Below are 13,489 nucleotides of genomic sequence, written 5' to 3' on the forward strand. Positions count from 1 at the left end.
CCAAATTACTGTCTAGAGCTAGATTCCAAAAAAATCTATTTTACGTCTTAACATTACCATAGTATTATAAGGCTGGACTGCCAATATATTTCTAAAAAATACAATTATTTATTAGATACATTGTTAAAATAAAGTCCTTATTTACCTGAAAAATATTTAGAGATAATTCTGAAGAAAACTATTTCATTAAGACAAATGTCTACTACAAAGCTATACAGTCAAATATACAAAAGGGAAAAACATTATTTTCAAAGAGATACTATTTCTATCATTAGTAAAAAATTTTTTTTCCTAAATCTTCAATCTCAGATTTTCCTAGAGCAAACAGTTAAAAAAGTAATCCTTCTCTGAGCGACTCAATCACTTCATCTGGCACCTGGTACCAGATACCTAGTAACCAGGGTTTCTAAGAGCTTACTGAATTAACTGAGTAGTCAACATAGTTAAAAAAAAAAACAAAAAACAAAAAAAAACTCACCAGAGCATTTTCTTTTATTTGTAGATTATCTAAAGCCACATTACCTTTAAAAAATAAAAGACAAAAATATGAAGTTAATACACCAAATAGTTACCCTGTCTTAATGCAAAACCAAACACTATGATACTATGCTAAATGCTAAGAAGTCAGCAAAGCAAACTTCAAGAACTTAAGGAGCTACTGGCACAAAAGAGCTGCTACTTATTGTAAATATTTTAGGCTAGCCCAATGCAAAACAAATTACAAAATAGTTACTCAGGCTAACATTGAATGAGAAAGAAGTTGAAACACACAGTTGTAAAGCAATTATACTCTAATAAAGACGTTAAAAAAAAAAGAAAGAAAGAAGTGGAAGACTTCAGACTAAAGAACTTTAGAACCAAAGAAAGTATCCACCATTTTTAACGATTAAGCCAAAATCTCAAAAGAAGGAAGTAAAGAGCTGACTATTATAACAGATCAATTATCCTGTAACCCAGGATTCTTTCCTTAATCATGGTGTCAGTGAAAATTTTCTACAAGACCACAGTGTTGATCTTTTAAAATTTCAAACATCCTACTTTCCCAGTAATTACTGTTTATGATTCTAATATTCTTTCATTAGTCCAACTTTTTAAAAGTCTATTCAGATATTAAGTTATAAAAAACTAAAGTAACAATGACACGATTACATGACTCAAATTTTAAACACTGCACTTATATGTTGATACACAATATGTAAGTATTCTTGCTTACATAAAAACTTAAGCAAAAGAAAAAAGTTTTCATTTCACTTAAATTCTCTAAAGATTACTAAAACTAAAGTTTCAACACTAAATACAAATATAAATTATGCAGTTATGCATTTTCTTAATCACTCATGACACATTTATTATTTTAAAAATACTATGCTTCCTATGCACAGATAACAACTACAAGACTGGATACTAAAATAATCAGTTGTTATTGCCATATAATAAAGTTCATTTCCTTTGCATAAGTATATTGTAAATTTCCTAAGATAAACTTAAAAACTTCAAAAGGAAAGTAAGAGGTAAGACGCCTCACAAATGGGAAGAAAATACTACAGCATAATAATAGGAAGAAAGCATCTACAATATAATGCAGAGAAATTAAAACCTGAAGTAGGCAATAACTTCAGAGTCGAAGAGATAGATTAAAAAGTTATTTTGGAGATAGCCACATCCACCACAGGGCAGACAGAACAACCAAAAAGAACTACAATCCTGCAGCCTGTGGAACGAAAACCACATTCACAGAAAGACAGACAAAATGAAAAGACAGAGGACTGTGTACCAGATGAAGGAACAAGAAAAAACCCCAGAAAAACAACTAAATGAAGTGGAGATAGGCAACCTTCCAGGAAAAAAATTCAGAATAATGATAGCGAAGACGATCCAGAATCTCAGAAAAAGAATGGAGGCAAAGATCGAGAAGGTGCAAGAAATGTTTAACAAAGACCTAGAAGAATTAAAGAACAAACACCTAGAAGAATTAAAGAACAAACAAACAGAGATAAACAATACAATAACTGAAATGAAAAATACACTAGAAGGAATCAACAGCAGAATAGATGACACAGAAGAATGGATAAGTGAACTAGAAGACAGAATGGTGGAATTCACTGTACAGAAGAGAATAAAGAAAAAGAATGAAAAGAAATGATGACGGCCTAAGAGACCTCTGGGACAACATTAAACGCAGCAACATTCACATTATAGGGGTCCCAGATGGAGAAGAGAGAGAGAAAGGACCCGAGAAAATATGTAAAAAGATTATAGTCGAAAACTTCCCTAACATAGGAAAGGAAATAGCAACCCAAGTCCAGGAAGCGCAGAGAGTCCCAGGCAGGATAAACCCAAGGAGAAACATGCTGACACCCATATTAATCAAACCAAAAAATTTAAAGACAAAGAAAAATTATCAAAAGCAACAAGGGAAAAATGACAAATAACATACAAGGGAACTCCCATAAGGTTAACAGCTGATTTCTCAGCAGAAACTCTACAAGCCAGAAGGCAATGTCACTATATATTTAAAGTGTTGAATGAGAAGAACCTACAACCAAGATTACTCTACCCAGCAAGGATCTCATTCAGATTCGACAGAGAAATCAAAAGCTTTACAAACAAGCAAAAGCTAAGAGAATTCAGCACCACCAAACCAGCTCTACAACAAATACTAAAGGAACTTCTCTAAGTGGGAAACCCAAGAGAAGAAAAGGACCTACAAAAACAAACCCAAAACAATTAAGAAAATGGCAACAGGAACATACATATCGATAATTACTTTAAATGTGAATAGGTTAAATGCTCCAACCAAAAGACACAGGCTGCCTGAATGGATACAAAAACAAGACCCATATATATGCTGTCTACAAGAGACCCACTTCAGACCTACAGACACATACAGACTGAAAGTGAGGGGATGGAAAAAGATTTTCCATGCCAGTGGAAATCAAAAGAAAGCTGGAGTACCAATACTCATATCAGATAAAATAGACTTTAAAATAAAGAATGTTACAAGAGACAAGGAAGGACACTACATAATGATCAAGGGATCAATCCAAAAAGAAGATATAACAATTATAAATATATATGCACCCAACATAGGAGCACTTCAATACATAAGGCAACTGCTAACAGCTATAAAAGAGGAAGTCGACAGTAACACAATAATAGTGGAGGACTTTAACACCTCACTTACACCAATGGACAGATCACCCAGACAGAAAAGTAATCAGGACACACGAGCCTTAAATGACACAACAGACCAGATAGACTTAACTGATATTTATAGGACATTTCATCCAAAAACAGCAGATTACACTTTCTTCTCAAGTGAACAAGGAACATTCTCCCGGATAAATCAAATCTTGGGTCACAAATCAAGCCTCGGGAAATTTAAGAAAACTGAAATCCAACCACAACGCTATGAGATTAAAAGTCAAGTACAGTGGGAAAAAACGTAAAAAACACAAACACATGGAGGCTAAACAATACATTACTAAATAACCATGAGATCACTGAAGAAATCAAAGAGGAAATCAAAAAACACCTAGAGACAAATGACAATGAAAACACGACGATCCAAAACCTATGGGATGCAGCAAAAGAAGTTCTAAGAGGGAAGTTTATAGCAATACAATCCTACCTCAAGAAACAAGAAAAATCTCAAATAAACAATCTAATCTTACACCTAAAGGAACTAGAGAAAGAAGAATAATAAAAACCCAAAATTAGCAGAAGGAAAGAAATCATAAAGATCAGAGTAGAAATAAATGAAATAGAAACAAAGAAAACAATAACAAAGATCAATAAAACGAAAAGCTGGTTCTTTGAGTAGATAAACAAAACTGATAAACCTTTTGCCAGACTCATCAAGAAAAAGAGGGAGAGTACTCAAACCAATAAGATTAGAAATGAAAAAGGAGAAGTTACAACAAACACCGCAGAAATACAGTGTCATAAGAGACTACTACAAGCAACTCTATGACAATAAAATGGACAACCTGGAAGAAATGTACAAATTCTTAGAAAGGTATAACCTTCCAACACTGAACCAGGAAGAAACAGAAAATATGAACAGCCCAATCACAAGTAATGAAATTGAAACTGTGACTAAAAGTCTTCCAACAAACATAAGTCCAGGACCAGATGGCTTCACAGGTGAATTCTATCAAACATTTAGAGAAGAGTAACACCCATCCTTCCCAAACTCTTCCAAAAAATTGCAGAGGAAGGAACACTTCCAAACTCATTCTACGAGGTCACCATCACCCTGATACCAAAACCAGACAAAGATACTACAAAAAAAGAAAACTACAGACCAATATCACTGATGAATATAGATGCAAAAATTCTCAACAAAATACTGGCAAACAGAATCCAGCAACACATTAAAAGGATCATAGTCCATGATCAAGTGGGATTTATCCCAGGGATGCAAGGATTCTTCAATATATTCAAATCAATCAATGTGATACACCATATTCACAAACTGAAGAATAAAAACCATATGATCATCTCAATAGATGCAGAAAAAGCTTCTGACAAAATTCAACACCCATTTATGATAAAAACTCTCTAGAAAGTGGGCACAGAGGGAACCTATCTCAACATAATAAAGGCCATATATGACAAGCCCACAGCAAACATCATTCTCAATTGTGAAAAAGTGAAAGCATTTCCTCTAAGATCAGGAAAAAGACAAGGATGTCCACTCTCGCCACTATTATTCAACATAGTTTGGGAAGTCCTAGCCACGGCAATCAGAGAAGAAAAAGAAACAAAAGGAATCCAAATCAGAAAAGAAGAAGTAAAACCATCACTGTTTGCAGATGACATGATACTATACATGGATAATCCTAAAGATGCCACCAGAAAACTACAAGAGCTAATCAATGAATTTGGTAAAGCTGCCAGATACAAAATTAATGCACAGAAATCTCTTGCATTCCTATACACTAACAACAAAATATCAGAAAGGAAATTAAGGAAACAATCCTATTCACCATTGCAACAAAAGGAATAAAATACCTAGGAATAAACCTACCTAAGGAGGTAAAAGACCTATACTCAGAAAACTAAGACACTGATGAAAGAAATCAAAGATGACACAAACAGATGGAGAGATATACCATGTTCTTGGATTGGAAGAATCAATATTGTGAACATGACTATACGACCCAAAGCAATATACAGATTCAATGCAATCCCTATCAAATTACAAATGGCATTTTCTACAGAACTAGAACAAAAAATCTTAAATTTGTATGGAGACACAAAAGACCCCGAATAGCCAAAGCAATCTTGAGGGAAAAAAACAGAGCCGGAGGACTCAGACTCCCTGACTTCATACTATACTACAAAGCTACAGTAATCAAGACAATATGGTAGTGGCACAAAAACAGAACTATAGATCAATGGAACAGGATAAAAAGCCTGAAGATAATCCCACACACCTATGTTCAACTAATCTATGATAAAGGAGGCAAGGATATACAATGGAGAAAGGACTGTCTCTTCAATAAGTGGTGCTGGGAAAACTGGACAGCTACATGTAACTGAATGAAATTAGAACACTCCCTAACACCATACACAAAACTAAACTCAAAATGGATTTGAGACCTAAATGTAAGACCAGACACTATAAAACCCTTAGAGGAAAACATAGGAAGAACACTCTTTGACATAAATCACAGCAAGATCTTTTTTGATCCACCTCCTAGAGTAATGGAAATAAAAATAAACAAATGGGACCTAATGAAACTTAAAAGCTTTTGCACAGCAAAGGAAACTATATAAACAACAGAAAAAGCAACCCCCAGAATGGGAAAAAATATTTGCAAATGAATTGACAATGGATTAATCTCCAAAATATATACACAGCTCATGCAGCTCAATATTAAAAAAACAAACAACCCAATCAAAAAATGGGCAGAAGACCTAAATAGACATTTCTCCAAAGAAGACATACAGATGGCCAAGAGGCACATGAAAAGCTGCTCAACATCACCAATTATTAGAGAAATGCAAATCAAAACTAAAATGAGGTATCACCTCACATGGTCAGAATGGCCATCATCAAAAAGTCTACAAACAACAAATGCTGGAGAGGCTGTGGAAAAAAGGGAACCCTTTTACCCCGTTGGTGGGAATGTAAATCGATACAGCCACTATGGAGAACAGTATGGAGGTTCCTTTAAAAACTAAAAACAGAGCTACCATATGGTCCAGCAATTCCCCTCCTGGGCATATACCAGGGAAAACCATAATTCGAAAGGATACATGCACCCCAATGTTCATTGCAGCACTATTTACAATAGCCAGGACATGGAAGCAACCTAAATGCCCATCGACAGACGAATGGATAAAGAAGACGTGGTACCTATATACATTGGAATATTACTCAGCCATAAAGAGGAACGAAACTAGGTCATTTGTTGAGACGTGGATGGATCTAGAGACTGTCATACAGAGTGAAGTAAGTCAGAAAGAGAAAAACAAATATCATATATTAACACATATATGTGGAATCTAGAAAAATGGTACAGATGAACCGGTTTACAAGGCAGAAATAGAGACACAGATGTACAGAACAAATGTACGGACCCCAAGGTGGTGGTGGTGGGAGGAATTGGGAGATTGGGATTGACATATATACACTAGTATGTATAAAATAGATAATAAGAACCTGCTGTATAAAAAAATTAATTAAATAAAATTTTTAAAAAAGAAGTAAAAATAAAAACCAATTCAACAACACCAACAACAGGTTACTCTGGAGGCAGACATGACAAGATGTCATCACTGACCAAATATAGGGATAATACAGTAGTCATGGAAAACTGATGTGTTTGAGAATTGGGAAAAAATCCTTAAAATGCATTATATGTATAAAAATTACATAAAGTGGAAAAATATTCCTGGGTTTAATTGTCAGATGGCAAATTACAAAAAATTACAATTGGGAATTCTACTCAGGCCAAAAGAATTGATCTGCACAGAAGCTAGTGCATATTTGAAGGAATCCAAACCAATTTAACATGATCTAAGACCATACGGAGACTTGTCAACTTGCTCATGAATTTTGATTGTCCTACCCATTAATTTTCAACTAGTGGGTCAAGGGTCACCAGGAGTGCTCACAAGTAACCTGCAGTAGATATGAAGCATTTTCTAATAATTATTAAGGCACTCACATAATAAGCGCCCTCATAAAAAGCACACTTTCTACTTTCTCGTTCTTTAACGAAGTAATAGATGGTATTTAACATGTGAAATACTGAAAACTACCAATATGGCTAACAGAGCTAAACAAGTATATTTAGAAAGGCAGATAAAAAGTGGTAATGGTGATTATTGCTAGGAGGTAGAATTAAGGATTTTTGATTAATGTTCTTCAGTATTTTCTAGTTTTTACAATAAACATGTATTACTTTCATGTTAAAAACTATTACACAAATTGTAATATGAAATGGGGAACAAAACAAGGTAAATTCTAATGTTAATAGGACCTCAATATGTATTATATAAATTCTTTCTATATTTACTATATTTACTATTTACCGTCTCTACAGACACATAAAAAAGATCTATTTATACTACGTAGAGTCCAGCAAACAAATGCACACTTCCTCTCTGAAAAAGTCAATATAACAATGCAATAAGGATGATACAGTCTATGAATTGTGTGCACTGAAGGAGGAGCCACGAGTCCTGACACAAAGAGAAGGGGAGGCACGGCAGCGTACTTCTGATTAACACCAGGGTAACAGCGCATTCATTCATTCAACCAGTAGATGAGCGCCTCATCTAAGTAAGGCACTGCGCTAAGAAGTGCTCTTCCACTAAAATGCATGCTTTTCTGCAGGTACAGAAAGCAGACTCCCTCCTAAATATCAACCATCTTATATTTAGCTCAATACTAAGGAAAAAGTTAAGATTTAGCTTTCCATTTCTATTCAAGATAACATAATTCTATACACATGCAAATAACTTTAATAACTATAATCAGATCACCCTGGGCTAAGAACACAAAGAGGCCACAGGAAGTTCCTGAAAAACCTAGACGAAGGGTAAATATGTCTAATCTTTTAACAATAACCAAAAAAAAAAAAGGCAAGGGGAGAATGACTAATAATTGGAGATGGATAGACTTAACTCTGCCAGCAAGGAAGGCACTAAAGCCAATCCCACGATCAAGTGTCCCTAATCCCATGAATTTCTAAAGAAACCAAGGTGAGAGACAAGTAGAGAAGTTCTGTGAAATGATTTCCTTCTATGATGGACTGGCAACCCTAAAGGATGACAGCAAGCAATAAGTGTAGTCTGGCTTCAGAAGACAAAATTTCTAATTTTTAACCCTGTATGATACTCATAAATAAACAGAAACATTTTGGATGAGCATACATGACTAGAGTCACATATACAGTTTCAAAGCTAATCTTGAAGGATATTTTAAGAAGTATCTTAAAAAAGTAAATCCTGGATCAAAATTTATCTAATAATCTTTACAAATGAACCAGAAGAGGGGAATGAAAGTAAATCCATTAAATTAGCAAATAAAACCAAGGCAAGCAGAGTTGGAGCCATCTCAGAAAAGTTCAATAGAAAAATGGTTGCTAAATTACAGAAAATAACAAGGTTAGTATATTTATGAATAAGAATCAAATGGTACTGGCATAATTTGGAACAAGCCCACCTCAGTCCAAGAATGGCCTTTAAAACACAAAATGACCTACAAAATAAACACAAGAAATATAGTGCTGATGTTAAATACCTCCAGTCAGAAATAACCTATCTGAACTTTCACAGAAGTTTCACTACACCTTTCTTATGGCACTTAACACTTAACTATTTAAATCCCCAACCTGATCATAAACTCCTTATTGATTCTCCTCATAGTAGGTACTCAATAAGTCTTGACTCAATTAATTAGAATGCATATTGTACTGAAATAGGAATGACTACAATAAGAACATAAACCTTTCTATTTTAGAAAACACTTTCAGAGCTATTACATTACTTGATCCTCACAGCCTCCTGGTGAAGGAGGCAGGACACAGAAAGAAACTGGGGCTTGGAGAGCTTAAGTGACTGGCCTAAGAATACTATGTCAATGTAGTAAACGGTTATCCTGATGGAGGATTATGCATTTTCTGTTAACTAATTCTGGACGCTTTTCGTCAAGTGCTGCTTTCAGTTGGTCTAACTGGGAGCAGTACTTGTTGAAATTAATTGTTTGGTTTTCCGGAAGGAGCTCATAATAGAGGACTCCTTCCAATCCCACCATTACACAACATCACCTTCTTTGGACAAAGACCGGCCTTTGGTGTGGTTGGTGGTGGTTCATTTCGCTTGCCCCACGATCTCTTCAGTTCCATATTACTATACAGTATCCACTTTTCATCGCCCATCACAATTTGTTTTAAAAACGGAACGTTTTCATTACGTTTCAGTAGAGAATCGCAGGCGGAAATATGGTCAAGAAGGTTTTTCTCACTTAACTTAGGTGGAACCCAAATATCAAAGCGATTCACATAACCAAGCTGGTGTAAATGATTTTCAACACTTGATTTGGATATTTTGAGTATGTTGGCTATCTCCTGTGCAGTATAACGTTGTATGTTCTCTATTATTGTTTCGATTTGATCGTTATCAACTTCAACTGGTCTACCAGACTATGGAGCATCGTCCAGGGAGAAATCTCCAGAACGAAATTTCGCACACCACTTTTGACACGTTCGATCAGTCACAGCACCTTCTCCATACACTGCACAACTTTTTGTGCATTTCAGTTTCGTTTTTACCTTTCTTGAAATAATAAAGCATAATATGCCGAAAATGCTGCTTTTTTTCTTCCATCTTCAATATTAAAACAGCTACACAAAAATTCACCAATTTTGAAAACTCTTTTTTTAAATGCATGCTGATGTGAGAGCTGTCACATACAATCTAACAAAATGTTTTCAAATGAAGTTAAAGAACTAAGTGCTACTAGAGCCATCTTACAGAAAAAAAACGAACAAACCTTTTGGCTCACTCAATATTTAACCCAAATTAACCCATCTAGACTCATTCTAATAGGAGTTCACAGTAACTTTATCTTGGGAGGGGAAGCTAAGGGAAGGAGAAGAAACAACTGACTCTCACTCTTCCATTTCCCTATTGAAACAGGAAGTTTTGGCAAAGAAAGTTGGAAAGCTGCTATGTCACCACTGAACTTTCTCCTTTTCAAGTATATTTCAGGGCTTTCGTAAGAGTGAGTAGTATGGCAGAGCCTCCTAGCAGAATGGTTACCCAAGTACCACCTTCCAGCTCTATTTGTAGAAAAGAGGTGAAGTTTTAATTTATGATATTATTCAAATATGTGGAAAGTTGTTTTCAATAAAATTTTAAAGTGTTGTTTTAAATAATGATATCTAAGTCTAAGTACATTATAATATTGAACTTTTTGTTGTTCACTTTACATACTATAGGACAAGCTAATAAGAAATGTGGCTTTCACTACACCAAGTGTTGGCTGGGAGGAAAGGAATAAAAAAAAATTCCTCAATAGGTTTAGAAACACTTAGATACTGCTATGTTTTATGGATCAAGATAAAAAGAAGCAAAGAGGCCTGTTTTTTCTTGCATTCTCAAGCTGCCCTCCGACTACCTGTTAAGACTATATATATATAGATTTGGATTCACAAGTAATCAGCATGAGGCTGAAACTTTATTTTTCTTGTCGTATTTCATGACTGTGGCTCTCTGCTCACTGGTACCAAGTGAAGAACAGAAAGGAAAGAAACATGATCTGACTACCATTTCTCACCATGAATGCAGAGCAAGTGGCAGTACAACTTAATGAAGGAGCTCACGCTGCTCTGGCCTTATTCAAGTCACAGAAGTTCAAAGCGAGAAGAAATGACCTTTATATATCCAGAAGCACAGCTATGGGCTGATAAACCTGACTGGACTTCCACTGGAGGCATTTCCTAAAAGAAATGGGTTTATTTGCTCTGGCCTATTATAAAGTTGATGTTGGCCATGGGCAGAATACCTTATTGTAAAAAAAATAATAATAAATTGCAAGAAAAGAAAGTTTCCTTTCCTACACTTCACCAAAAAAGAGGGCAAGAATGATGTAAAATTATAATGGCATTTTAATTTCTAACATGAAAAAATTCAAAATCCTCAGGCAGTATACTTCACAATTCCACAGTATATTTACAATTAGAATCACAGAGTATTGGCCCTGGAAGGACCCTTAGGTGTTACCTAGTCCAACCCCTAAGTCTTAAAGAAAAACAAAAAGGAAAATAAGATATGGGAGGGAAGGAATCTTCGAATGTATCCATAAACTTTATTTAATTTTTAAAAATCTGAGATAAATAGGGCAAAACGTTTTAACTTGGGTAAGCAATTCTAAGTAGTGATTACATAGGAATATTATATTTTCTGGTATGATTTTTTTTCTATTAAAGGTGAAATTAAGATGAAGAAATTAAGGACCAGTGAGGTAAATGGATTGTCGAACACACCAACCTCAAACCCAGGTTTTTCCTAAATGCTAGCCCAGAGCCTTTTCAGATTTCAAATAGTGTTTACAAACTACAAGAAATAACTTGTATTATTAGACAGTAGTCTGAAGAAACACTTAATCCCTGCAGAAGGCACTGGCCATTTAATTCCTTAAATGTCTCCTTTACTTCTCTTTCTCTTGCACTAAGTGTGAGGGGAGGGCATGTAAACAAAATATGTTATGCTGGGCAAACCACGCAGAACCAATAAAAAGATCAGTAAACTACTAAAAGCAAGCTCCTCTGTAATTTAGGGCAGCACAAAAAAATTGCTCGCTCTCTCTGTCTCTCTCTGTCTCTGTATATGTATATATATACGGTCCATATATGTAATTATAAATTTTAGGAGTCAGATTTTTTTAAAAGTAAAAAGAAATGGGGGAATAAATTTTAATGATATATTTTATTTAACCTAATATATTCAAATATTATTATTTCACCATGTAATCAACATAAAACATTGTTGAGATATTACACTCTTTCTCCTACTAAGTATTTTCAAAACTCGGTGTGTACTTTATACTTCTAGCACACCTCAATTTGCACTAACTACGTTGCAAGTGCTCCTATAGTGGCTACTGTATAGGACAGATGGGGCTAGGACTACTTGTTGACTGAATTAAAAGCAGTTCCATCCACTTGAGTAGTTCTTTAGATTTCCCTCCAAAGCTGACAAAATGCCCAAAAGTCTTCTGCAGAGTGCAAAAGTATCCCCAACGTCCCCAAAGCTTAACATATAAATGGTGCAAATAATCTTTTTGAAGAATGGAGAAGCACACTAACAGTCTACTTCTATACACAACCCCTAGGGTAGAAGCATTGGTGTAAATTCTTCGGCGTGCAACCAAGCAGCACCTTATGATGATGCTGGTCGTGGCCTGAATTTCTCTCTATCGCTCCAAAACAAAACTGAAAGCCCTCTTCCTGTTGAGAGAATAAGCAATATTAAGGGAAGCTGTCACTTTCTCAGAAGCTCAAAGTATTATGAGTAAGAATCCCTACCGACAAGCCTTTCGTAATGATCCTCCCCTGCCTGCCGATCCTTTCCCAAACCCTGCAATGTTAAAGAGAAGCCAGTTCCTGCTCGCTATCAACTGCCAAAAAGATCACTGCGAAACACAATTTCTTTTTTCTTCTTCCTTGGTGCCACTTTGAACGTGTGAGGCCACGCAGCCATCCTCGCTCCACGCGGTGTGGGAGCAGAGAGGGGTTCTTTATGCTTCGAGGCCAAAGGGGCCAGGCTGAGGGCAGGGAGAGGCCGCCCAAGGTGGGCAGGTGGGACGGGGCAGGGGCTTCGGCCTCAAGGTCGCGAAGCCCGGGAATCCCGGCAGCCCGGGCGGACACCCCGTGGCGGCGGAGGCCAGCGCAGGCCTCCCCACGCCCCGCACCTGCGGCCCAGGGAGGGGGCCCAGCCGAGCGCCCCCCCCACGGAGGCGGAGTCTCGGGCAGCGAAGGGAGCACGGCCCAGGCTGGAACCAGGAAAGGAGCAGCCCGCGGCGTGGGCCCCTCGGCCAGCGCCGGCAACCCCAGACAGCCCGCGGCCGCGCCCTCTCGCTTACCGCCCCAGATCCCCAGCTTCAGCTGGGACTTGTTCAGGTTCTCCACATAGTCCCCCAGGAAGCGGTTCAGCAAGTCCGCGACCACCGACTCCAGCACCATGGTGGCCTGAGGCGCGGGAGAGGGAGAACCCGGAACCGCCCGGCACAGCTGAGGGCGGCAACCAGCGCGGCAAATTACAGCCACCCCGGGCGCCGATCCGCCCCCGCGCCGCGCCGCACCGCGCGTGACTCGGCCTGTGCGCAGGCGCACCGCCGCCGCCGCTGCTGCCGGGAGCGGGAGGTGCGTGCACTCGCCGGCGACCCGCGGTCTCGTGATATCCGCTTTCTGGGCAACCGAGGGTGGGCGGAGGAGCCGGTTGAAGAAAGGGATGTTAGAGAAAGAAA

At 37.3% G+C, this 13,489-nt stretch overlaps 1 protein-coding gene across 2 annotated transcripts in view; it reads right to left on the reverse strand.

Moving 5' to 3' along the window:
- VPS13C (vacuolar protein sorting 13 homolog C) overlaps nucleotides 1–13,285 on the reverse strand; it is a 177,828-nt gene extending 164,543 nt beyond the window's left edge. The window contains exons 1-2 of one of the 2 annotated variants that reach the window (XM_082618382.1): nucleotides 13,106–13,285; nucleotides 479–522 (exon numbers count right to left, since the gene is read on the reverse strand). In XM_082618382.1, coding sequence (XP_082474508.1) covers nucleotides 479–522; nucleotides 13,106–13,205 — 144 coding nt within the window. In that variant the 5' untranslated portion in view covers nucleotides 13,206–13,285. The remainder of the gene's footprint in view (nucleotides 1–478; nucleotides 523–13,105) is intronic. The other variant, XM_082618381.1, reaches the window with a different exon arrangement.
- Nucleotides 13,286–13,489: the final 204 nt, after the last annotated feature.

Source organism: Mesoplodon mirus (assembly GCF_964341445.2).
Source record: "Mesoplodon mirus genome assembly, chromosome: 4".
NCBI lineage: Eukaryota > Metazoa > Chordata > Mammalia > Artiodactyla > Ziphiidae > Mesoplodon > Mesoplodon mirus.